This window comes from Cynocephalus volans, chromosome 1 (assembly GCF_027409185.1).
Source record: "Cynocephalus volans isolate mCynVol1 chromosome 1, mCynVol1.pri, whole genome shotgun sequence".
Classification (NCBI taxonomy): Eukaryota; Metazoa; Chordata; class Mammalia; order Dermoptera; family Cynocephalidae; genus Cynocephalus; species Cynocephalus volans.
This window is the reverse complement of record NC_084460.1, coordinates 4,212,337-4,239,801: the sequence shown is the minus strand read 5'-3', so window position 1 is coordinate 4,239,801 and position 27,465 is coordinate 4,212,337. Positions and strand designations below refer to the sequence as shown.

Below are 27,465 nucleotides of genomic sequence, written 5' to 3'. Positions count from 1 at the left end.
TGGGAAGCAGGTGTATGCAATAAACTGGGGCCAGAGGAGAAGTCTGATGTTTGGGAATCTTAGGACAAGGGGTGCCATCAAGCTCCCCATCACCATCTAGCATGGGAGTGGCTCAGGGATAAGCCTGTGCAGCAGGCAAGTCCATAGATGGGGAGCTGGCCAGGGGCAGTGGGTGAGAGAGGGGGTGGTCACCTGCCTGAGCTGGAGGGGAAGCAGACAGTGCCCAGCGAGGTGGGAAGGAAGAATGGACAGGAGGAACCTCGAGGCATTCCTGAAGCCATGATCTGCAGTTAATGATCATAGGTGAGGGCTCCTGCCCTCCCTCTACCAGCCCAGCGTGGCGAGCTGGAAGCCTAGTGTCTGCCAGAGGAGGGAGCTGTCTTGTCTCTGGGTGGTGGAGAGGCGTGGGTGTGCTTTTACCCGAGGGGGGTGACCAGGGAGCTGAGGGAGGGCTCAGATGTCCAGCGGCTGAGCCAAGCAGCCCACAGAGTGTGAAGGACTATAGACGGAGCCAGGTTTTGTTGTCATGCACACAGGTATGTGTGTGCATAGGGATGTGACGGGGAATGGCACCAGTGTGTATATGGGCATGGGTGTTGGTATGTGGGTGTGGGCTGAAGCAGGAGCTCGGGCGTCCTGTTCCCTCGTGTCCAGAAGCTGGGCCATTCCTATGCTGAGTTGGGGAGTGCAGGGGACTGAGTTGGGAGCATGTAGGGAGCAGCATTTCTGGACTTGGCTATCCCTCTGTTAGACCCTGACCAGAGTTCTGTCTACATGCCCAGCTCCCCAAAACAGAGTTAACTTTAAACTTTCTAGTCTCTTGAAGATTCCCTCAGTGGGCAGTACTGAGCCCGATGTGGGTACTGGTGTCTTTGCTTCTGGAGGACACTGAAGTATGGAGGGGTCCATCCCCCGGCCCGCTGCCCCAGCTTAGCAAAGCAGGTGGGGCACCCGGGGAGGAGATGCTAGGGGTGGGAGAGGTGACAGAGCTGGAACGGACCCCGGGAAGGAGAACCAGAAGCCGTCTTGACGGTGGATAACACCGTTGTTAAATGATTCCTAGCAAACGGGCTAGAGGTCGAGGACACAGTGGAGGTGCAGATGCTGTCCTTGGCTTCTAAAGTAACGCAAAGGGAGCGCTCTCCAGGACATGTCTTCTCTGAGTCTAACTTAAATCCCTCTTGCTGCAGTTTAGGTCTGTTCCCCTCGCCTTGCCTGGCTCGCAGCCAGCTTTCCTTTTCACCTGCTTTCACATTGCTGTGCTTGTTTCATTCTTACCCACGAGGCATGCCCCTCCCAATAACCTTTTTATTTTTTCAAAAAAAATGTTATGTCAGTGTCAGCTCATCAGTTCACGTTCTCTTTTCTCTCCTGCCACAATATGACCCAAATCAAGGGCCCAAACTAGGTTCTGGATCTGGTTCCCTGCCCCGCTCTCCCCTGGCTTCCCTCTCATTCATGCCCTTTCCCCACCAAGTCTCCCCTCCCCAACCGTTGAGAACACCTTGGCCTTGAAACAGCTGCCTCTGGTCTGGGAGCAGGAGGGCTTGTCTCCTGACCACTGCTTTGGGTACCCTTGTGCTTGGGCTTGCCCGGATCTGAGCTACCACGTGGCTTAGCAAGCAAAGGTGCTTATCTTTAATGAATCTTATCTTTAATGAATCTCACTTTTATCCTCACACCCTCCAAATACCCCTTTTAAGCAGCGGTTATTCTATCTTCCAGGGAGACTTAAAACTCAGAGAGGAGGTGTGGTTTGCCTAAGGTCACACAGCAAGTTAGAGACCCAGCTTCACCGTTTATTGTCTTAGTAAATTTATTCAGCCATTCAAAAACCATTTTCCTGAGCACCTGCTAGGTGCCCAGTGCTGGTCCTTAATCTCTCTAAGCTTCACTTCCTCATGGAGCTAACAGTACTTCAAAGACTGTTATGAGGATGAAATTTAATAATGTATATAAACATTTGTATGTTTTTAGCACAGTGTTTATGCAAATGTTAACCTATTATTATTACTATTATTATTAGCTAGGTCTGGACTAGAACGTAGGTTTCCCATCTGGTGCTTTTTCATCAATGTTTTCAAGTTTATTCACTTATTTGTTTACTTGTTTGATAATGATTCAGGGCCATTCCTCAGGGTGCCCCAGTCCTAATTCGGTAGCAGCATCCGTGTTCGGGTTCAGGTACCTCCAACTTCTCCCCAGGGCCAATTCCCCTGTTCTTTCAACCTGAGGCTCTGGTGCTCAAAGCCCTCGTGGGTCTGGCCACTTACTTTAAGCCTGGGGCTCTATTTTCTTCTCTTCGTCCACCTCCTTCTCCCTTGTATCAGAGGCTTGGTCTTTGATTTCCACTGAGTAACTCTCTCCTCATCCCCCTCCTGGGCTGAGCTTGCAATGGAAGCCTCTGGGTAGGTCTCAGTAGCAGAATTTCATGCTGGCATGTTTTCCCGTTCCTGCATGACCTACACCTCCAAGTCACCTTCAAAAATTTCCATAACCTCAAATGGCTCCTGCCCACGCCTTTCTAATTGACTTGGGCTTGGGCTGTTGCCTGGGTTAAAAGGACCAGCAAGTAAACAGACTCTTCCTTAAAAAAAGAATCCCTTGTGCTTCTCAAGAGCCTTGGAGGAGCATGGAGCACTTGGGAGACCTGGTCACTTGGCTTCCCCCAACGCCTCTCTAAGGTGAGGGGTGGGGGATGGGTGCTTCCCTCTACAGTCTGGGCTGCCTCCTCCTGGAAATTTACTGGAAATAAAGGCAGAGGTGGCCTCAGGGTGACTGTCTGTGTGTGGGGGAAGGAGGAGAAGGCAAACATGCATTCGAGATACAACGTGACCGTGCCGCGGTTTATCTCCTGGCAACTGACAAACGGATGACAGGGACAGAAAGTGAAACTGAGAGTGGCCCAAGTCACCTTTCTGGAAGTCCAGGGAGCTCTGGGCTCTGCAGGAGGGCAGGGAGAAGGAAAGGGCGGTGACCTTTCATGATGGGCAGCCACGGCTGGGCTTCTCTTTTGAAGGGAGATGTCCACCACCCAGGTCACCCGCTCTGCTGACCCTTTCCGGCACCAGGCCCCCTCACCTCTTCCCAGGACAGAATTACGACTGAGAGAAAAGGAACCCGGGTTCCCTCGAAGGCCTACTCAGGGCCCTGGTGCCAGCCCTAGTTCTCACCTGGCCTTGTTCAGATGCCCCACCTTCTCCCTCCCTCTCAATCAGATGCCCAGAGCCAGCTGGCTCCCACGTCTACCCTGAGTTAATTGATTACCTTGGCTCAGCAATGAGCACACAACTGGCCAGGAGAGGACTGTGTAGTCACCTCAGCCACACCTGCCCTTTGACCCTTGTCACCTCTGGCAGCCTTTGATCCCTTCTGGCCTGGAGGTCAGAGGCTGGGTTGCTGTCACTCACAGACACTGAGGACTTGGGCTTGTCTTGATCTGTAAAGATGAAAAGGGACTTGAGGGAAGGCTGGTTAGCTCACTTGGTTAGAGTGTGGTTTTGATAACACCAAGGTCAAGGGTTCTGATACCCATACCAGCCAGCCACTGAATGAATGAATGAATGAATAAATGAATGAATAAATGAATAAATAAATAAATAAAGTGGCAAAAGAGACTTGAAATAAAAGGCCCAAGCCCAGGTTTTAATCCCAGTTCTACTCCTGAATGGTCTTGGGCAAGCCACTTCCTATGTCAAGGCCTGGGTTTTCTCATCTGCAAAATGGGCAAACTAAGCCTTGCTCCCTATTTGCTGTCAGAGCCATGACAGCAGTGTGTAACTTCAGGTGTGAATGCCATTGAGAGTTTGGGGGAAAAGGAGCCTGTCAACAGCAAAGGTTAGGAGGGGAAAGCAGGAACGCGGGGCATGCATCAGGGTTTTACAGCTCATCCCTGCTCCCCTGCCAGGCGCTGCCTTTCTCACCATCCTGCCCCAGCACGTGGGGCCTCCCAATGCATCACATGGCTACAGATGGAAAAGCAGCGGTCCATGAGGACGGGCCTCCTGTAGTCTCCTGGCTCCCTGAGGAGGGAGAGAAGTTGGACCAGGAAGGCAAGGACCAGGTGAAGGATCGGGACCAATGGACCAACAAGATGGAGTTTTTGCTGTCAGTGGCCGGGGAGATCATTGGGCTGGGCAATGTCTGGAGGTTTCCCTATCTCTGCTACAAAAATGGAGGTGGTGAGTTCACTGTAAGGTAGGCGTGGTGGGGAGAGCATCCCTGACAGCGGGTCAGCGCCTACCTGGGCCCGTCCCTCCCGGGCAGTGTGGAATCTGCAGGGAGGGCTGCAGTGGAGCTGGAGGACTTGAGTTTGAATCCTAGCTCTGCCACTGGCCTCAGTGCCCCCTCTGTGAAATGGGGTGATACCACACAGGGTTGCCCTGAAGATTAAATAAGGCAAAGGGGGGACCAAGGAATGTGAGTTTTCAATAAGCTCCTTTATTAGTCTGTACAAATGTCAGTTTTGACAGAATTCATTTAGTCATTCAACTAATACAGCAGGCCCGTCACGTGCCAGGCACTGTTCTAGATACAATCCAGAACATATTGTGTGTGTTCCATTCTGACAGAGGGTGGCAGACTACAGACAAATAGGTAAAACACATAGTACGTCACACGTGATGCGTGCAGTGGTGAGAAGTGGAGCTGGGAGGAGGGAGGGAGTGCTGGGCACGGGGAGGCGTGGAGGGGTCAAAATGTGAAATAGGACGACCAGGAAAGGCTTGGTTGAGAAGGCGACATTTGAGCAAAGACTTAGGGGAGGCGAAGGCATGAGGATGAGTACTGGGCAAGGGACGTCCCAGCAGAGGCGACAGCAAGTATGGAGGGCCTGTCCGAGAAGCAGCAAGGAGGCAAGGGTGGCTGGGGCGGCTGGGGTGGCTGGGGCAGCTGGGGGCTGGGGGACTGGGGGGCTGCGGCTACTGGGGGACTGGGGGACTGGGGGGCTGAGGGCTGGGGAGTCTGGGGGCTGGGGGCTGGGGGGGTTGAGGGACTGGGGGCCTGGGGGACTGAGGGCTGGGGCGGCTGGGGGGCTGGGCAGCTGGGGGAGGGAGCGAGCAGGGGCTGAGAGGGGAGAGGTAATGGGTCAGCTCTCATAGGCTCTGCTCTGAGTGAGATGAGAACCACCGAAGAATTTTGACCAGAGAAATGATGTCTATGATTTTTTCAAATTAAAGAAACATAATTTTATTATTTTTCAGCACTGGTAGTAAAAATTAGCAGGGTCATGGTGGGGAGGGGCCAGATTCATTTTTTAAAATGTACAATTCAGTGGTTTTTTGTATTTTCACAGAATTATGCAATCATCTCCACAATCAATTTTAGAACATTTTAATCATCCCCCAAACAAACAGTGTCCCCATTAGCAGTGACTCCCCACCCCTCTCCCTGTTAGCCCTGGGCAACCACGAATATGCTGCCGTCTCTATGGATCTATCTATTCAGAATGTTTCATGTAAATAGAATCATTCACTATGTGGTCTTTTATGACTGCTCAGATTCATTTTTGTCCCTTGAAATTACCTCTGTTCTTCTTGTGGAAATAATACACGTTTGTTGTAAATTTTAGAAACATTCCAGGAAGGTCATAGGAAGAAACACTCATATTTATAGATAACTACTGTTTAGAAAATCTTTCTACACACTATTTTTAATTTCACAAATATTTACAGAGTACCTACTGTGTATCTTGCTATGTGTTTTGAAACTTATCACTGCAAATTGCTTGAATCAATAACTCCAAAGAAATAGAAATGGGGCTTTTTGGGTGGGTCAGAGTTATGGTGCCTAGACTGGGAGTGGGAGACGGGCACGGGGCCAGAGGCTTGGGGAGGCAGGGAGAAGTGGTAGGGCTGGGGATTTATCTGTTTGTCCCAGGCCACAATTTCATGGACATATAGGTGTTAGAGCTACAGCTAAAGATGAGCTCATCTAAGCCTCATTTCGTAGAGGAGGACAAGGGACCTGAAGGGCTTCAGGTTCCGGTGGCTGCCCTGCCTCTGTCCTGGCTGAGGGGTGGGGTGGAGGGCGAGGTGAGCACCATGATGCCATGGGATGGTGAAGGCTGAGCCCAGGTCATCTGTGAGGTGGCAGGGCCAAGAAGGTGGCATTACACCTTTGTCACTTGGGTTCTCACTGTAGCTCTGTCCCAACCTACCCACTGGGAAAGACATGCTGCCATCCCTCTATTTCCTCTCCTTCATCTTTAACATGACAGGGCCAAATGAGGTCTGGGGTCCCAATCTGGGGTTGCTGGTCTTTGGGGGTCTAGAAAGATAGCAAAAAAGGGTCAGGAATTAGTTTTGGACAACCTAATAATGGATTTATGTGGGAACATGATGTCACAGACTAACGCAAGTGTCAGTTTTTTTCTTTAGGCTGGAATTGTACTAACTCATTGTGGGAACAGGGTTTATCTCAAGCTGACCATTAGCCCTGATTGGCAGTTAAATAGGATTTTTATTAATATATTCAGGGAAATTAACTGGTTATTAATTAAAGTTTGATTAATTAATAATTAAATAGTTCTGTAGAGAAAAATCTTTTAAAAGAGACAAAAATAATATTAAGGTTATTAGTCTAACAAGATCTTTGGTTATGAAAAAGAATAGAGTCACTAAACTAGATTATCTTTAAGAAGTGGTTCTCCTCAAAGAGAACTTTATGTAATTCTGATTGTCCAGATTGCCAGCGGTTCAGGAAAGAGTGCTTGGCATTGATAAAAAGGTCTAGCTTGGAGCAGAGGGAGGGAGGGACATTTTATATTAACCACAAGCTTCAAGTCACCGCATCTGCAAAGACCTCTGTGGGACATCATCAGGCTGCTTGTGTGCATAGCCTGGGCAGACACCGAGAGGACTGGAGACGAGGCTGACCTCCCAAAGCAGGGGTTCTGAGAAGTTAATCTGAGGGGAAGGCATTTGCAGCGTTAGTGTGTGGGATACCCAGGGAAAAGCCAAGAATGGAGGGTGCCCCTATACTTGATCCAGAACCAGCCTCCTCCCCTGCCCCCTGAGGTCCAGGCCTGGTGCTGCCCTCTCCGGTGTACTCAGCCTGAGGGAGGCCCAGCTCCAGGCCTCCTGAGGTCACCCCCTCTTCTGTGGGGCAGAGGTCCACATTCCCAGGACAGAACTGAAGCCATTTCCTTTATCAGAGGGAAGGACCTCCGTATTGCTGGTGGGAAGGGGCCCTGTGGGCCACAAGCCCCCAGAGACTTCCTGTAAAGTGCCCTGTGGGGGAGTCCTCTAGCCATGTCCCTTCTGAACACTGCCCCTCAGAGTAGCCCCTGTGACCATCCAAGCAACTCAGAAGAGTCAGTGGTGTTATTGGCACTGGGTTTACCAATGCTCTCGTGTTACTCTAGTATTTGGAAAGGCAGACATGGGGTTAGAAAGGACTTCAGGACTCAGTGGAGAGTTATTGGCTTGCTGTGGCTCCCTAGGGTCCAGAAGACAGAAATCCTTCTCCTTTTACTGTCACAGATTGCTATTGCTCACATGTTGTACAGATTGGTTCCAGAGTTTTGGAAGGCAATTTGGAAATGCATGTCAAAAACCTTTAAAAAATGTGCATATCCCAAAGGGGCAAACAACCCAAATGTCTGTCACCAGATGAATGGACAAACAATGTGTGTACCTACAAGGGAGTGTCATTCAGCCTTGAAAAAGAAGAAAACTCTGATACATGCTCCAACACGGATGAATCTCAAAGACATGCTAAGTGAAATAAGCCAGACATAAAGGGATAAATACTACATGATTCTACTTGCACGAGGTATCTAGCATAGGCAGATTCATAGAGACAGGAAGTAGAATCGTGGCTGCCAGGGGCTAGGGGAGAAGGGAATGGGGCGTTAGTGTTTAATGGATGCAGAGTTTCAGTATGGGATGTAAAAAAAGTCCAGGAGACAGATGGTGGTGATGGTTGCACAACACTGTGAATGTTCTTAATGCCACTGAACTGTACACTTAAAACTGGTTAGGGCCGACCCCGTGGCTCACTCGGGAGAGTGTGGCGCTGGAGCGCAGCAGTGCTGGGAGCACCGAGGCCGCGGGTTCGGATCCTATATAGGGATGGCCGGTGCACTCACTGGCTGAGCATGGTGCAGGCGACACCACGCCAAGGGTTGCGATCCCCTTACCCGTCACAAAAAAAAAAAAAAAAAAAAAAAAAAAACCTGGTTAAAATGGTTTATGTTATGTATATTTTAACACACACACACAAAGCAAAAAAAAAAAAAAAAAAAGTGAGTACTTTTTGACCCAGCAATTCCTCTATTGGAAATGTGCACAAAGGAGCAAATCAGACAAGTACACAAGGATGTGGGCTGTGGTCTTCATCATGGCGGTGCTTCTAATGAAACAACAGGAAGTCCAGTGGTGAGGTACTCATGAAATACACCAGGACAGATGCACGTGGTGGAATACTAGACAGCCATTAAAATGATGATGTAGACATATATTTATTGATACGAAGAGGTTCATGATATAAATTTTTAAAATCATTATCAAATAATATACAGCAGGTTCTCATTTTTGCAAAAATGAAATATACGTGCGTGTGCTTATAAGAAATTTGGAAGGATACACAATGCATGTTTCTTTCCCTTTGTACTTTCTATTTTTTCTACAAAATAATAAGGACTATTCCAGAAGCACTATAATGTGCTGTTTAAGAGCACAGACTCAGGATCAGACCACCTGGGTTTGTGCCTCAATTTCCTCATTCGTGCCTCAGGTTTTGCATCTTTAAACTGGCCTTAGTTTTCTCATCTGTCAACAGGGGATAACAATAGTACCTGCTCCATGAGAGGTTGTTTTGTGAGGATTTTGATATTGGTGAAGCATTTACAAGAGGGCCTGACATACAGTAAGCACCAAAGGACTAAGTGTTAATACTGTACAATAAACAATAATCCACTCACCATAGATGGACTTCCGAAGTGGGGTGACTGCTACTACAGAGGGTGCCCTGGGATTAGAGTTGTCTTCAGATTCGATTCTTGTACAATTTGCTGGATGTGTTCTAGGCCTGGCCTCTCTCTGGTGCCTATATGTCAGCACCTGCATTACATGATGGCCTTCTCTGCTGGGAGCCCAGTTCCGATCAGGGCCTGATGGAGGGGAAAAAACCTTCTGAAAACTACTGGGGGAAAATAATATTTCCAAGGTGTTTTTGTTTGTTTTTCTCTAAAATGTACCAAACTTGATAATTTAATAAGCATCTCAAATTATAAATATGTTTTTGTTCCAAAAATAATACACTGACTAGATCTGTAAAGGACACTAAGAAAGTAAACAGTGCATATATTAGGATTTCCACCTAAATTTTCCTTCCTTTCCCTTCAAAGGTCTTTCCAGCTCCACACAGGGTTCAGATCAGAACATTTCCGCCTGTACCTGCCCTGAGAGCACGGGAACAGGAGGAAGCTGGCTTGAGTCCTTGGGGGGTGTGAGGAAGGAGGAGGGGACGGGGGCTGGAGGGCAGGTCTCTGCGAAGGGCCTAGGGCTGCAGGAGCAAGGCTGGGGAAGAGGTGGGGTGTGGCTCAGCCCGGCCTCTCCCCTCCTCTCCAGGAGCCTTCCTCATCCCATACTTTATCTTCTTCTTCACGTGCGGCATCCCCGTGTTCTTCTTGGAGGTGGCGTTGGGCCAGTATACCAGCCAAGGGAGCGTCACGGCCTGGAGGAAGATCTGTCCCCTCTTCCAGGGTGAGCACCCCCCGTTCCTATCCATGGGGCCATCATCTTCCCGACATCCCTCCAGGGTTCCCCTCCTGCTCCTTACCTGTTCACTGCCCCATTCATTCATCCACTCTTGTCCTCTGTGAAGTTCATGATCAGGATTTCTGGGGCCCAGAGCTTCTAAAACTTGGGGAGGAGGACGCTCTTCAAGAAAAGGGATACAGAATTACAAATACAAAATTAGGTGCACAGACTTAGAAGGCGGTCCCTCCAAGTGAGGAACCGTGAAGTTAATCTTCATTAACTTTATGGAAAATGTGTTTCTGAGGGTATGGCATGGATGGCTCCAGATGGGCCTCCAAAGTGTGTAATAATCGTAATGACGACGGTGGTGAGCCCTACTGTGTGTCAGGCTCATGTTAGCACTTTACATGCAATTTCTCACCTAATCTTCCAATAACTCTATTAACTTCATTTTGCTGATGAGGAGGATGAGGTCATTTGCTGAGGATTTGAACCCAGGTCTACCTGAGCTGAAAGCCCATGCTTTTTCCCTCTTGACTATATCAGGGACAGCTCCTGCTTCTCTCTGTATGGGTCTGTTGGCACTAATGTGAGCAGCTTGGGGGGTCCTTCCCTAACCCCTCTTTAGTTGATTGGCCAGTCCCCTGGGGGCCAGTGAGAAACCCAAGGGGTCTCCTTGTCCCTGAGAGGTTCCTCGTATATTAAAAATGGACCCTTTCCCTCACAGCAGTCCCTAAGAGAGCCCCAGGGGCTAGACTATCTGGGCTTCCCCCAGGCAGGGGGCCAAACCAAGTGGGCCTGATAGAGGTGAGCATGTGGGGGAAAAGCTGGCTCTTCAGCAGGCTGGGAACCCGTCCACTGCCTGGGGGCAGGCAAGGCCAGTGTGGTGCCCCTGCCTCGTGGGGCATCAGAGTAAAGCTTGGCCCATCGTGTTTCTGCTCACAAGTTCTGGGTGCTCCAGGAGTGCTGTGGCCTCAGCCAGAACACAGTTTCCTGGTGTTCTGCTCTGGACCCCAGCAGTAGTGTCAGTGTCCCACCCAGCTGTGTCCTATCCGTAGGTCCAAAAAAGCTCTTGGTCAGCTTGGGTTGGCCTCTCTGGAATGCATAGACTCCCTATCCCATGGAGTGCCATGGACAGGCTGAGCAAACAGGGCACTGGATGGGGGAGGGGAGACTGCTCTTCTTCCCTGGGGCCTGGGCCTCAGGGAGAGGCCTAATCAAGGTGTGTGCACCTGTGTCAGTGGATGTCCAGGCCACTTCCTGCCTGCTCTCTGTCAGCCTAACTGCCCGCCTCGCTCCCACCCAGGACGCATGCAAGTGCAACGAGAAACACATCCTGCCCTCACCCGCACCTCCCCCCTCAGTTACACAGCCACCAGCTGCTAAGCCCCTGACACCCGCCTGCCCCTCTCCCCACCAGCACCACCAGAATCGCTTGCCCTAGGTCTGGCTCCTCCCCTCCTCCCGGGTCCACGGTGTTTATGGGGCTGACCCCAGCCCTGTTTAGGCAGGCCGAGGTAGCACAGCACATTCTGGCGACCAGCACAGTGGCCTCTTGTGTGTTTTTGTGGAGGTCTGTGTGTGCGTGCTCTATTAAAAACCCCACCGGCCAGACAGCCACCCGTTCCCCTGCTATCAGCAGCCCCAGCCACCTCCCCCCCGACGCCCTAGCCACAGACTCTTCAGGGACACCACCAGGCAGGAAAAACCCATCCTTTGCCAGAGTGGGATCGCCTAGCAAAGGGACGGTTTATGCACAGGCAGCTTTGATTTTTCAACCAGCCCTCAGGCTGGTAGTTGTTCTTGAACAGCCCAGAGTCTTTCATTAAATAATTATTGAGCATCGACTAACAAGAGACAACCAGGATGCAGCCTCTGCTCTCGAGAACTAGTGCAAGCAGGGTGGGAAGGGGGTGGAGAGGGGCAAGGAGAGCTCTAACCCCGGGGAGCCCCTGCCCCCAGCCCCTCCCCGGTTGGCCTTCACACCGCAGGACTAACAAGCCACCTGGCAACATGCTACTTTTAAAATGACAGTGGTAAAGATTCTCCTTCTGTAGAATGTGGATGGCAGGGTGTGCACGCGCGTGCCCGCAAGTCCTCCTCCCCTCGCTCCCTCCCACCGCACTAACCACAAGACCTCACCGTAAGTGTTAAAACAGAAGCACGAGGTCCCCACCTCTGCTGACACGCTTGCGTCTTGCTCCCCCTGAGATAGCATTTGATGCTGACTCAGGCTCCAGAGCGCCTGCTGCAGGGACCCCTTATCTCTTCCTCACTGGTTTCTTGGTTTTGCTCCTATTCTGGGATGATTCTTACCTAGTTTTCCTACTTACATCTTTACCTTCTGCTCCCTTTGATTTTACAAGTAATACAGAATTGCAATAAAAAAAAAAAACTACAAAATACAGATAGGCAAAGAGGAAAAAATCTTGAAAAAGTGAGCTAAAATCCTATCACCTAGAGAACCACTGGTTAACTTTTGGGTGAAGATTCTTCCAGTTTTTCTCATGGGAAAAAAAAAAAACTTCAAATATAAATTTAAAAACTGGGAGAATGCATGGGACAGTGTATGAGTCCATTTTCTGTTGCTTATAACAGAATACTTGCAACCGGGTAATTTATAAAGAAATGAAATTTGTTTCTTACAGTTTGGGAGGCTGGGCAATCCATGGTCCAGGGAACACATCTGGTGAAGGCTTTATTCTGGGTGGGAACTCTCTACAGGGTCCCGTTGCGAGGCAGGGTGTCACCTGGCAAGGATGACAAGAGCTCTCTAACATGCTCACTTGCTGTCCTTATAAAGCCACTAGTGCCACTCCCGTGACAACCCACTAAGCCATTAATCCATTACTCCACGAATGGATTAATCCACTTACGAGGGCATAGTCATCACGATCCAATCACCTCTTAAAGACCCCATCTTTCAACATCACCATAGTCTGATTTCCCACCATCTTATCACTGCTACAATGGGAATCAAGCTTCAGGGGGGACATTAAACCCACAGACGACCGTATTCTGTAAACTGCTTTTCTTACTTAGAAAAAATATGCTGTGAATGGCTTCTCATGCCAATAAATAAGCCCAGGGGTTCTCTTTGTGTAGCACTCATACCCTTGTGGCCACAACCGGCAGCTTATATCTGACTTTTTCGGCTAACGTTGGTCTCTTGGATTCTCCTGTTGCTCCCCACCCCACCGTCACTGTGGTTAGGCATTGGTCTGGCCTCTGTGGTCATTGAGTCCTACTTGAATGTCTACTACATCATCATCCTCGCCTGGGCCCTCTTCTACCTGTTCAGCTCCTTCACCTCTGAGTTGCCCTGGATGACCTGCACCAATTCCTGGAACACAGGTATCCATCGTTTCAGCCCCTGGGATAGGGCCTCTCCCTATTGGCTGGGCCGTGGTGGCTACTGATAGCCAAATAGTGACAGAGCATATGGCCGAGCTCCCTTAAAGTCAGGCGCATGGGCTCTGGTGCCTGTTCTGCTGGCTGACTCTTCTGCAGGACCTTCGACCAGCCACCGGAAGAACCCAGTGTGGTTGTGAGAACCCAGTGGGACTGTCTGATACAACTGCAAGGAGTTATCATTACTCGCTCATTCATTTAGCAAATATTTATTGAGCACCTACAATGTGCCAAATACTGTGCCAAGTGCCAGGGATCAATCCGAGACTGAGCAAAAGCAACACGGACCCAGCCCTCACAGTTTCCAGTCTAGAGGCAGAAACAGACAAATTAACAGACAACTACAAATTGTGTGGGTGAAAGAGAGAGCACAGTAACTATGGAGCAAGTGGGGAGCAGTGCCAACTGAGGCCTGAAGGAGGAGAAAGAGTCCACGGTGTGGATGGTGTTCGAGGCAGAAGAGGGGCGGGCATGCAGACTCAGTCCTTTCATCTGTAGAATGGGAAAGCAGGGATGACACAGCAGGCAAATTAGGAGATGGCTGTGTATACAGGCCACATCTGTGGGGCAGAGTGGGTCTGGAGTCTGGATCATCTCACAGGTTGGCAGGGTGGCCAGATGAGCAGCCAGATCCACGGGAACAGGAGCCATGGCAAGTGCAAGCCACATGAGCAGCCAACTCCTGGCACTCTGGAGAGTGGGGGCTTCCCAGGAAGCTCTTAGAACTAGCAATGGTGGGGACCACAAGGCTGCAAGGCAAGAGGTTCGGGGAGACTCGGGTATGAGGATGTCTCTCCCCATCTTGTCCCTAACAGAGCACTGCATGGACTTTCTGAACCACTCGGGATCCAGTACAGTGACCCCTTCTGAGAACTTCACCTCACCTGTCATGGAATTCTGGGAGTAGGTGCTGGGCCTGGTTGCCACTTGCCAGGGGGCCCCAAGCAGAGGAAATCTGGATGTCCAAGCTGTGCAAGTTTGAATGCCTGGGGTGCAAGTTTAAGACTCTCTGTGCATGCTTTCCAGCACTTACCAAATCTCCTACCCCTGCCCCAGCCCACACGTCACTGAGGGGTGAAGGAACACACTCACCTCTACCCACCCTTGTCCAGCTACACCTCACACTTACCACAAACCATGTGTGTCCACATGGACTCACATCGATCTGTATCAACTTACGTTCTCATGCACGTCCACCTCCACTTTCACATCTGCCCTCACCTGCACACACCCAGCCGTGTGCTGCAAACAGCCTCCACAGCCTTAGGAGAGCTGGCCGTGCACATCTCTTCCCAGTCTTGTGTTCAGGGATGCCATGTTGGTAGCTTGAAATCAGCCAAGGGAGGAGTATTTATACCACAGAAATGGGCAAACCCTCCACTCACACATTCACCTTCCTACACAACTACGTGCACCTTCACAGCCACACATGTCCACCTACATCCTCACACAAGTCCCCTGTACCCTCACACTGACCTTACCCCACATGCCTTCACATGTGCACCCTCACGGTTACCCAAACCACAGATGTACGCACATTTCCATCACCCCCCGACATCTTCAGATTAGTAACACACATTCAGCCCCTCTGCTTGATACCCATGTACTGCTCACCAGCCAGCACGTATAAATATCTACTCTCTATACACTCATTCGTGCATTCCTCACCTCTCTCTCTATCTCTGTACAACAGAGAAATCTGGATGAGTTAGAAAGACAAAGATACCTATGGGATTACAATGATTTGGTCTTCTAACAGCCTGGGCACACAGACCACAGGTGGGAACATGGCAGGCCACGGGGATGGGGAAATCCTGGAAAATGAGATCTGTGGGGTCAGGTCTAAGAATCAGGAGACTTGGTGACAGAGGAAAATTGTCCCTTTTATCCTTTCACCTGGTTATCTATTTTTCCCCATCCATCAGGAGACGGGTTCTGGGCATCACAGTGGGTATCCACGACCTGGGGGCTCTGCGTTGGGAGCTGGCCCTATGCCTCCTGCTGGCCTGGATCATCTGCTACTTCTGCATCTGGAAGGGGGTCAAGTCCACAGGCAAGGTGAGGTGTTGTGGCTCCTGGTAAGCTCTCTGTGGGTCCCTCTGGAGAACCAATTTCTCTCTACTAAGACACTATTCTTCCTTAGTCTTTTATGGGAGATGCATGGTGAGAACAGGGGAAGTCGTAGGAAAGCAGAGGTTAGCTCAATACAAGGATAGTCTTTTTCAATGACTTAAAAAGACCTGTTTGCATAAGTAATATTCAGAGCAAAATAAAGAACATGAAAGTCCCACTGTTTGAGCTAATCACTGTATGAGACATCAATGTGATGGCAGGTTGGATCTGCTAATTTCTTTTTTGTTTGTTTTTTAAAAGATGACTGGTAATGGGATCTTAACCCTTGACTTGGTGTTGTCAGCACCACACTCTCCCAAGTGAGCTAACCAGCCATCTCTATATAGGGATCCAAACCCGTGGCCTTGGTGTTATCAGCACCGCACTCTCCCGAGTGAGCCACGGGCCGGCCCTGGATCTGCAAATTTCTAACTTCTGCTGTATTGCCTTGTAGTTTATTTTATGTATGTATGAGAGTATTCATTCATAATGTGTGTGTATTACATAATTAGGATTACACACTGTCATGACTTACTTCATTTCGTAACATATCAAGACAACTTTTAGTATGTACTAGCAAACAGAACTGTATTTGAGGTCATGAGTTTCCAGTCACTGAAGGGGTTCAAGCCAAGATTGGACAGCAGTGGGCTTGCTATATAGAGAGGATCCAGATTTCAGCATTGTTTCCAGCCTAGAGAATCTGAGACGAATGCTCAATGCTTTTTTAAAGCCAGGAATGGACAGGGTACTGGCTTCTCTGATTGGCCATACATTTAGGCTGTTTCTGCAGCAGCTTCCCCTTCCCTGGATTATTGTAATAGTAATGGCAATGATAAAAATGGTAGAAGCAGTAGTGACAGCACAGCGCCGCCACCTCAGGGAAGGAGCTGAGCTTGGTCACGGGCAGAGTGGAACGCCCTTTGGGTGTTTTCAGGATCCCAGAGCTCAGGTCACTGCTGCTCCCCCAACCGTAAGCCTGGAAAAGTACAGTGTGAATTTCCCCACACATCACTGTACAAATCTGTCACCCTCCCCGTGGTGAGGGGCAGTTCCGCCCTCACCAGGGGGCATGGGGAGAACAGCCATGATAAGGTATGAAAGGAGATCACATCCTGGATTTAAAAATAGTCTTAGAAAACTTATGGGCTGGAAACTTGTAGCCCTCCCTCCCCTTCTTCCTCTCCCCCGCCTCCCCCCTCGCCCTGTCAATGTGTCTCCCGCTCTGCTGGGGAGAGCAAGGCCCGCTGGAACATGTGAAGGAAGGGGTGCCAGCTCTCACATGCTCGTCCCTCGCAGCGCCTCTAAGACATGGGACACCTGAGGGGGCTCCGTGCAATGCGCGCTGCCTGGGGAGGGCTGGCGGGAGACCACTGGGGACTCCTGTCTCCTCCGGCTGCTGTGGCCCTGCCAGTAGTGAGCGTGGCCTGCTCCCCTCCAGGTTGTTTACTTCACAGCCACCTTTCCCTACCTGATGCTCATTATCCTGCTGATCCGTGGCGTCACGCTTCCCGGAGCCTATGAGGGCATCATCTATTACCTGAAGCCGGATTTGTTTCGCCTTAAGGACCCCCAGGTGGGTACTGTGCTGCGGACTGTTTGCCCAGGTGTCTCCCACCCAAAACCGGGACTGTGCTTTTGAAAGTCTTTTATTGCTTTTTCCTTTGTTTAATAGATCACCACTAGAGAAAAATTAGATGATCTGGGAAGAAAACTATGAAAAAGGAACTAAAATTTTCTTATAATACATCACTCAGACATACTCTCTGTTAGCATTTTAGTATATCTCCTTCCAACTTTTTTTCTAGGTGGTGTGTGTGTGTTTTAACACAGTTAATTATATTTAGAGAGACATATATCCTTTTTTCACTTAAATTATATTGTCAGCATTTTCCATGCTATTACATTCACCTGTAAATGTCACTTTTAACACTTGCACAATATTTCCTCCATCCGTCCATCATTCACTCATGCATGCAACAGAAATGTATTGAGGACCCATTAAGTGCTGTTCTAGTGCTGGGGATAGGTCAGTGGATAAAACAGACAAGGCTTCCTGTCCTCGTAGAACGCACCCTGTTCTTGGACATGTAAGTGATGAATGTTTTATGTGAACTGGCTTTAGAGAAATGTAGACCTTCACCACCAGTGTTCGGGGACACCCTTCTTTCTGCAGGGCTCTTGTGAGATTTCATTATAATTTGTTGTTTTAATTTAATTTTTTTTTACTATTGAGGAGATTTGACCTTTCCCCACTTTTTTATTGACCATTTGTATTTCCTCCTCTAGGATTTGTCTGAACACATTTTTTGCCCCCCTGCCCACCTCCCGTGAAGTCCTGGTGGTTCTTTCCTTTATATTGTAATGAAGTGATTTCTTTGCCCCCAGGTCATAGCTGCCTGCCTAAGGCACTATACACGCACACACACGCACGCACACACACGCACACACACACACGCGCACACACGCACGCATGCACACACACACACACACACACTAGTTGAATGAGGACAAGTGACCCTTAGCTGTGCCTTGCAGATGAGCCTAGACCTGAGACATTCAAGTGAAACACACGGATTTGGTGCTTACTAAGTACCTACAGAACCAAACTGAGAATGAGCTCTGCCTGTGAGGCGAGCACTATTGAGAAAGGGGAAGACGTGCTAATGGATAGTTGGGACATTGGCGTGACACTCTCAGCCAACACCGAGGGGGCCAGGCTGGTGCTGTGGGGTGATGGGTTTGAGTCTCTGATCCCCCTGGCTCCAGGCCCTGGCAGGCTCCCCCCGTCCCTCTATCTACCACTTCCCTGGGGTCTCCTGTAGGTGTGGATGGATGCGGGCACCCAGATCTTCTTCTCCTTTGCCATCTGCCAGGGGTGCCTGACAGCCCTGGGCAGCTACAACAAGTATCACAACAACTGCTACAGGTGAGAGCTGGGTGGGCTTAGCGGGGTGACCCTGGCCTCTTTGTGATCTAAGGAGGGCTGGGGTCCTGGGGGTGGACTCCAGGACCAAGACACAAGTCACAGGGCCCTGGCCTTCCTTACTTATTATCAGAGAGTTACAAGTTGTGTCATACTGACATTGTGGGTTCATTTCCCAGATTAAATTTCCTTCTTCCCCTCTTTTCTCTCTCACTTTACTGTCATCTTCTGATACCCGATGTTTATCTTTTTCTCCCCTTGTCTTTCTTCCCATTCTCTCTTCCATTTCTCTTCTCCTTGGTGTTTCTCTTTTACTTTCCTCTTGTATCTCTTCTTTACCCTCTTACTGTCTTTTGAGCTCTCCTCCCTAATCGATTTCTTTCTTTCTCTCTTCCTCTCCTGTTTCCTTCCTGTTTTTGTCCGCACTTACCCCACCTCCACAGGGACTCCATCGCCCTCTGCTTCCTGAACAGTGCCACCAGCTTTGCGGCTGGGTTTGTCGTCTTCTCCATCCTGGGCTTTATGTCCCAAGAACAGGGGGTGCCCATTTCTAAAGTGGCTGAGTCAGGTAGGTGCCACCTTGCTCTCTGGGACCCAGGGGAAGGAGAGTCAAAGAACACAGTTCTTTCCTACAGAAAGGCTAGAGTCCTGGAACCTGGTTAATATGAGCCTTTCAGCATCTGGGGCAGTGCCTGGCACAAAGCAGGGCTTCCGTGAGCATGGGAGGAAGGAGCAGAGGGCAATGGATGGATGGATGGACCAACAGTTGCATGCATGGATGGCTGGACAGATGGATAGATGTTGTGCTCCCCAGAACCTGGGAGGAGTGGAATAATGGATGGAATCACTTTGCCCTCTTGAAGCACATGCACACACATGTGCACACGCACACATGCACACAGTGCTTGGAGAGGGGCCTCTTCCCCAAGGGCAGTGAGAACCCTGGAGCTCACCTGACTGTGCTGTGTGCCTGCAGGTCCTGGTCTGGCCTTCATCGCATTCCCCAAGGCTGTGACTATGATGCCCTTGTCCCAGCTGTGGTCCTGCCTTTTCTTCATCATGCTCATATTCCTAGGGCTGGACAGCCAGGTACGCCCCTTCTCACCCCTGCCCCGCACTGTCCCCGCCCCGCCCTGGTGACCTTCTTGCAGGCTTCTGCTTGTCCTGGCACTGCTTTCCCCTCACTCTCTTCCCCCTGGTGGTGACTCTGCATCTGCTGCTGTCCAACCCTAGGTCTTGAGACCCTCTTCAGTGAAGGTGCCACCCACTTTGCTCTCCCAGGCCTGAGCCTTCCCCATACCTGGAGCTCCCTGCCAGGTGTTCCTCCAGCTGTCCAGCCCCAGCCCCCCGGCCTTGGGGACAGAACATGTCTCCCCCTTCCAACCCTCACCACCAGACCCTTTGTTGTGGTGTTGTGGCCAAAAGCAAGCTGGCTTCATCCCAGGCCACCCTCCATTCTGCTCTTTGTGCCCTCCCTGCACCCCTGTGCATCAGCATAGGAGAAGGAGTGGGAGGAGGCCAGGGCGGGGCCCCAGGGCAGGTGGCCGCAGCCACCCTCACACCCCTCTCACGCCACTCCCCTCCTGGCCCACAGTTTGTCTGTATGGAGTGCCTGGTGACGGCTTCCATGGACATGTTCCCCAGGCAGCTCCGGAAGAGCAGGCGGCGGGAGCTCCTTATCCTCGGCATTGCAGTCACGTGCTACCTGATAGGGCTCTTGATGGTCACCGAGGTGAGCTGGGGTGGGCGGCCTCTGGGCAAGGCTGCAGGACGAGGGAGCCATGGGGCACACTGCTGACCTTTCTTGGATTCACACTTTCCTTACCTCTAAATGGGGGTGAACACAGTGGCCCTGCCCTGCCCCACTGCGAGGTTGTAGGGACTGCGCAATAGAATCTCCCTGTATTAGTTAGGTCTCTTTTGGTTGCAGGTGACAGAAACCAATACAAGCTGGCTTAAGCAGAAAGCGGGAATTTATTGGGTCAGGTAACTGAAAAGCCTAGAGACAGCTGGTTTCAGGCATGGTTGGATCCAGGTGCTCTAGTGACACTGTCAGGAATATGCCTCTCTGTCTCCCAGCTCCCCTTCCCTCCAGTAACATCATCATTCTTAGGCAGGTTTTCCTCCTGTGATATTAAGGAAGGCTGTTGCTGCTTCAGGCTTACCCCAAGGAAAGAGAGGGCTGCAAGTGTCCAGGTCACGACTCTTTTTCAGGCCTGGAGCAGGGAGAGAGCAACACCCCAACCTAAACGGAGTGCAGGGTGAGGTGGTGTCAATGTCCAGAAGATGGGATGATGGGCAGACAAAACAATCTGTGTCCACCACAGCCCCCCAATGACCCTGCAATTGTCAGAGATTATTGTCCTGATATTGAGTGACAGGCAGGCAGGGCAAACTCCTAGATGCAAGGTATGACTTCCCATGGCTGGGCAGGACAGTGTTCCAAATGAGTGTTTGCCATCGCGCTGAGAGTGGGCACGTCCCACCCCGCCACTGGCCAAGGCCTCAGCTCCACTCCTGTCTCCACAGGGTGGGATGTATATCTTCCAGCTCTTTGATTACTATGCTTCCAGTGGCATATGCCTGCTCTTCCTCTCGGTGTTTGAAGTGATCTGCATCAGCTGGGTGTATGGTAAGTGGGGTGGGGGCAGCGTGGGGCAGGCAGGAAAATCCTTTGGGCCCAGCCAAGGGCAGGATTTGTCCAGGATGAGATGGGGTGCTCTGGACTCCTGGCTTCTATGTGTCTTTGTATTGCTGTCCTGATTCTTTTTACTGGGAAGTTTTATCCATGGCTGGGACACCTGGCATTTCCCACTACAGCAGGTAGAGCTAGGATAATGACAAAACTGATTTCCTTGAATAGTGAGAGAATGATCAGCAGCAGTGTATTAGTCTGCGTATCAGTATGTTTCTGTTACTTATAACAAAATACCTAGAACTGAGTAATTTATAAGAAAATGAAACCTATTGTTTACAGTTCAGAGGCTGGGAAGCCCAAAGTCCAGGGAACACATCTGGTGAGGGTTTCAGTGGTGGTGGCAGTGACCCAGGGGTCTCACGTGGCAGAAAATGGTGGAGCAGAGAGAGAGCGAGCTCCTTGTGTGCTCTCCTTTTAAAGCCCTCAGAACCACGCCCGTGACCACCATTTTTAATCCGTTCACTACAGTTGGTCCTGCAATCTAATCACCTCTTAAAGGCCCCACTTTTCAATTACCGTCATAGGATTCCCCACCCTCTCAGCACTGTCACAGTGGGGCCAAGTTTTCAATATCTGGAACTTTGGGGGACACAATTTAAGCTTCAATGAGTAGAGGAGGGACATTCAATCCACAGCAGTCTGTTTCTGTTGCTTATTAAAAAAAAAAACCTGAAACTGGCTAATTTGTAAAGAAACAGTATTTAACACTTACAGTTCAGAGGCTATGTCCAAAGTCCAGAGAACACTTATGGTGAGGGCGTCCTTCTGTGGTGACTTCAGTGACACAGAGTATTGCATCGCGAGGCAGGTAGAGTCAGGAGAGAGACTAACCTCATCCGATCTCCTTTTAAAGCCACCAGAACCTCTCCCACTGTCCCAAGAATGGATCAACCCACGCACGGGCACAGTCCTCACAATCCAATCAGCTCTTTGAGGCTCCGCCTTTCACTTACCATAACAGGATTTCCCACCTTCTTAACAGTGGCACAATGGGGATTAAGTTGTTAATACAGGGACTTTGGGGGACACAATTTAATCCACAGCAAACAGTGCACAGTTTTTTCAATACAGAGGCTGCCAGAGGCCCTTCACAGTGGGAATCCTGGTCAGCAGTGACCTTCAGGGCCACTTAGTCTGATCTTCCCCAAATTCCTGCATTCCCTTTCCAACAATTAGGCTATCACCCAGACTTTGCTTGAGTACTTCCAGGGACAGGAAGCCCATTCCTGTGTTTTTGAGGTGGCCTTTTCCATTGTGGCTGTTACACATTTCTTTCCTAGACTGATGTGAATTCTGTCTTCTGTTGACCTCCACCCAGTTTTGGCCCCTCAGCACTGAGGTAACTACGCAGTGATGCTGAGTGCCACACTGTCCGTGCCATTGTTATGCCTGATAATGACGGGGAGAAGCCTTTATTTATTGGGCTGATGCACTAGTGTGTGCCAGGCACTGCACTGGGTGCATTGCACACTACCTCGCAATCTGCACAACAGCCTCTACAGAGGGGACGTGGGGCTCAGAGAGGCTGGGACTCTTGCCCAAGTTCACACAGCTAGTCAGTGGAGGAGACATCGTGGTAGCTCAAATCTGCCTGGCTCCACTGCACCAGGTGGGGAGGACACAGTGCCAATGTCACAGGCTCAGGGCAGAGAGGTAAGTGGGCACCACATAGGGGCCTCAGGAGAAGCCCATGAATAAGAATTTTTTTCTTTAGCTCCCCTAAGTCTCCCTGTTTGGTGTCCTCTCCTCTCTTTGGAGATGTCTCTTCCCTATGCACCTCGAGCATCTGATGTCTTCCTGATTTTGCCCAACTCCTTTTCAAAACTTGTCTCAGAGAAGATCTGGTAACTCAATCACAGTGAGGTGGAAATGGCCGATAAACCTCAGTATGTTACACCTTCCCAGCGATATCTGGCTTTTAACTTTGGCTTTTGGGAGTCAAAGGAATGGCTCGTTAATGGTGGGGTTTTCTGCTTCTGTAATCACAGGAAGGTACTGGGAGCTGTGGGGTAGAGAAGCCTCCCAGCGCCTTTACCAATGAGTGGTTCTTTACCTCATAGAAGACCAGTTCTGCCTAGAACTAGAGCAAATGTGGAAACCTAAGGACATAAAACGAAACTAAACCAGTCAGTGTTTTCACTAAACACTAATCAACCTTCTCACCATGATTTATTGGGATCTCAGAGGTGGTTCCTCTGGAGTCTAGGATCTAGACCACTGTTCTGTTCCCGGTAGCTTTCTAGCCCTATGTGAGCTCTGCGTGATGTGTGTGAACAGCGAGACCCTGGCTGTTTGGCTGTTTTGACCTACCAAATTCATCTCTGTTACATAGGCGAATAAGCATTTGCATAGCCATTGAGCTCCGTTTTAGGCTCACGCCACTCCTTTGTGGTTAGCACAGTAGGGTCTTCATCCTTAAGCAGGGAGACAGGAGATCGTACTGGTGAGAGACTGCGCCGTGGGCCACTCCGCTCCCCGCCCCTCACTGGGGTGCCAGGATACCTCTTATCCGTGTGCCCTGTCCAGCTTCCCTGCACAGGATGGGGGTGAGGGTGAGAGCACAAAGCCCGTGAATACCAGATGACCATGAAGCTCTTCTCATTTTCTGGTTCTCAACTCTCCCCACACCGTGCCTGTCAGGGGCGAATCGCTTCTATGACAACATTGAGGACATGATCGGCTACCGCCCATGGCCCCTGGTGAAGATCTCCTGGCTTTTCCTGACCCCTGGACTTTGCCTGGTATGTGCCCAACCGACTGCCCCTTTATTCCCTCCTGCCCCCAGAAATCTCGGGCAGTTGAGGGAGAGGATCCTGCCCTACAGGGCTCTCCCCTGGCCTGTCCAGTCTTCCTTGGGAGGCTGGTCCATTCCCTCTTACGAGTTGGTTCCCCGCTTCCTCTGCTGGGGCCAAGTCATCCATCAGTTACCATCACTATCATTTAACTAGTTCTTCCTCCATCCATTTCTCATAGGACCCCCCGCTCCTGCCCGATCATTGACCTGTCTGTTTTGAGCTCCTCCACCCCACCCCCCTTATGTGTCCTCCTGTCTCAGTCCTCGATGCGAGTGATGCCTTGGCCCATATTCTGCAATGGCTTTCCACCTTACGGATGCACCGCAGTACATCTGCCTTGTCCTCTGTCCTGGGCTATGGGAGGGGCTGAGGAGTGGGTTTCAGTGACCCCCCATCTCGTGCGCGTCTACTCCTTCCTCTCTAGGCCACTTTCCTCTTCTCTTTGAGCAACTACACACCTCTCACGTACAACAACATCTATGTGTACCCTCCCTGGGGGTACGCCATCGGCTGGTTCTTGGCTTTCTCCTCCATGGCCTGCGTCCCTCTCTTCATCCTCATCACTATTCTGAAGACCCAGGGTTCCTTCAAGAAGGTAGGTGGCTCGGGGAGGTGACGCATTCAAGGAGGGCACAGAGAGGTTGGACTTAGTGGAGGACACATGGCTGGAGCCTTGGAAGCAGGTACATACTCTGAGTGTGGAGCAGCCCTTCAGTCTCATGGAATCTTAAAGAGAAGGGCCTTTGGAGAACAGTCCAATGGCTTTATTTTCAGAAACATTCTTCAAAGTCCTAGAGTCCTAGACCTGCAGAATCTAGCTCCAGCAGATCTTCTGGGCAGGCTAACGTAGGGTAAACTCTCAAAGGATAAGGGGAAAACTAAGTCGCAGACAAGAACACAGAGGTGCCCAGACACAGAAGGGTTACAGAGCCTAGATTCCTTGCTCTCCAAAAAGCGATAACCAGCTAGCACAGTTCACTCAACTCACACGCTTCTAGCTTCTTTTCCCTTCTGAGCCTTGCCTGGGAACACATGCAAAAGGCCCCCTGTTTAGAGTTTGGGACATCCCTTCCTGCAAGGAGCTATAGCCAATGACCCACGAAGACATTACATCTGTAGAAATTTATCTGGCCTACAAGTTTAAGCAAATAACCTTATTTGTTTTTTACCTATCAAGAAGGTCAACAAAGAAAAAAAAAAAGGAAAAAAAAAATGTCAGAGATGAGGGCTGCTCCGAAGTTTGGCTACTTAAAGAGGCTATTAGGGACCAGACTGTTCCTATAATTCTGCACTTCTATCCTGACATGTTGTCTTTTCATCATCATGCTTGTCACCTCATGGTCACGAGAAGGCTGTCATGATTCCAGTCATCCCATCTGTGTTCAGGGCAAGAAGACAGGGAGAGCGGGTGGTACCAGTAACAATAGCAGTAACAGTAGTACTACTAATAACAGGAAAAACAAGAGATAGTTAATCAGCACAAAGTAATAGTAATAACAAGAATAGTAATTATAATAACAAAAACAGACACGTATTGATTATGTACCATCTGCCAGCCACTGTCCTATGAGGTGTGTTTTACTAGTACCCTCATTTCACAGATGAGGAAGTTGAGGGGATTAAATTAACAGTGAGGGGTTTTGAAGTACACTTGTATTTCATTGTATGGATGTACCACAGTTTATCTATTCACCTATTAGATGATACGTTTTTGTTTTTTAATCACAAAAAAAATAAAATAAAATAAAAAATAAAAATCAAGAAATATTAATTACCTATAATAGACCGTGACATATAATAATAGAAAAGATCCAGTACTTTCTTCAAAAAAAGCATAAAATAGGCTTTAATTTATAAGATAATTTCTACCAGATTTTAAAATCCATTTAATGGATTAAGCTCAGAATCTCAATGTTATTCCTTTGGAACATCAACATTATGAATTCTCACATTTCTAATAATCACAGTCTTTCAAGTATACTTTTATATAAATAAAACTGTTTTTCAAATGTAAACAAAACAAAAAACAGTGGGGGGGCTAACTGGTTAGCTCAGTTGATTAGAACATGGTGCTGATAACACCAAAGTCCAGGGTTCAATCCCTGTACTAGCCAGCCACCAACTAACTGACTAATTAAACGAGTAGGGGTTCAATGACTTGCCTAAGATTAGCAGCAGAGCCAGGACAGGACCCCAGGCTGTTCACACTCCGTTGCCATGTTATTGCCTTTTTATTCGTCTCATACTGTTCATTCATTCATTCACTCATGCTGTATTGAGCTGCGCCCATGGCCTAGCTCTGTGCTGGGCCCTGGGGATGCCCACATGAGGAACCATCTCTGTCTCTCTCACCAGCAGCACCCACTCACTACCTCTTCTCTCCACAGCGCCTGCGACAGCTCATCACCCCTGACTCCAGCCTGCCACAGCCCAAGCAACACCTCTTCCCAGACGGTGGCAGTGGCCAGGACTGCAGGTGCTCACCAACAAAGGAGGGACTAATAGCTGCGGAGAAGGAGACTCATTTGTAGAATGTGGCCAGAGGCCAGGTGGCTACGAGCCAGGAACCTAGGTCAGGGTCACCCTCCACCCCCAGCGGATAGCCTCTGCCTCTGTCCCCTGCCACAGTCCTGCTGAGAACCTCTCAGGGAACTATGCGCATCCCCAGCTGCAGACCAGACTCCTCCTCTCCTCAGCTGGAGCAGCTTCTCCTGATGGGCTATGGATGGCACAGTGGAACATGCCATGCTGTGAAACACCATGTTATTTATAAAGGAAGGTGGTCTTTTTGGAGTCCACCATCTGATTACAACACATTGCACTGTGAGGAAGATGTTTGGAGATGCTTCCAGTTAGAGCTTACTAAGTTTGTGCATTGGGAGGGCAGCTATAATTGGAGTCCACCCGAGGATCTGATTCAGAGAGCCTGATGAACACACCCCATTGAATTCTGTGGTTCCATCACTCTGAGAGCCACAGGGTGGGCCCTAGGGAGTCGGCAGGAGGCAGACCTTCACATGCCATCCTGAGTTTTTCCAAGGTGTCCCCAGCTCCAGCCATAGGTCCACACTCTTCTTGCAGTATTGTTACCAGCTCATAGGGCATTGGGATGGAAGGGACTTGGACACGATTCCTAGACTTTGCAAATACGTGGCATACATGCCTCTACTCTGCCTTCCTATGCCCGAGGCAGACATTGCTAGCTGATCACGGATTACTTCCCATCTCACAGTCCTCCAGACAGTGCCCGCAGCTCTATTTGTCATCCTGCTCCCAACCCAAACCCTGGCTTCATGGATGAGGAAACAGAGGACCAGCGCTAGAAAGGGACTTTGTCAAATTCACGCGGCTTCTCAGGGCCAGAGCTCCGACTAAAGCCTGGTCTCCTTGTGCCGGGCTGGGGTTCCCCTTCCCCTCCTGCCTTGGTCAACAAGCGCGTGTGGACCCCGGCGGCGGGTGTGCTAGTCTTCTTGACCTCGCCCCATTCTGCTGGTTGCGCTGTCGGGTGGGAGGGGGAGGGGTGCCTCTGTGGGGGGGTGAGGAGCTCTCCCCGGTGGGTGTCCCCGCCTTGCACCTCCTCTACGGCGCATGCTCATCCCACCCGACTCCCCGCCCCCAACTTCTCCCCACGACCCTTCGTTCCGGCCGCGTTGCACCTGCTGTCCCTGCGGAGGCCGCCAGAGGGCGCTGTGCGGGGCGCTCCTCTCCGCGCCCGCCTGGCTCCCGCCTGTCGCCCGCTCCTGCTCCCCTTCCCCCCACACAAGGGGTCTTCAGAACGTCCATGGGAGCATTCGGATTATCTTCTCACTCAGTTTCTCC

General features: G+C 50.1%; 1 protein-coding gene across 1 annotated transcript; it reads left to right on the top strand.

The window, feature by feature from the left end:
- Positions 1 to 3,961: 3,961 nt before the first annotated feature.
- On the top strand, positions 3,962 to 26,177 carry SLC6A12 (solute carrier family 6 member 12). The gene is made up of 14 exons (XM_063075589.1): positions 3,962 to 4,181; positions 9,573 to 9,707; positions 12,918 to 13,058; positions 13,931 to 14,018; positions 15,041 to 15,173; positions 16,669 to 16,803; positions 18,053 to 18,156; positions 18,597 to 18,721; positions 19,130 to 19,242; positions 19,748 to 19,885; positions 20,683 to 20,785; positions 23,492 to 23,592; positions 24,071 to 24,241; positions 26,034 to 26,177. The coding sequence occupies exons 1-14, from the start codon at positions 3,962 to 3,964 to the stop codon at positions 26,175 to 26,177; spliced, it is 1,851 nt and encodes a 616-aa protein (XP_062931659.1).
- The last annotated feature ends 1,288 nt before the right edge of the window (positions 26,178 to 27,465 follow it).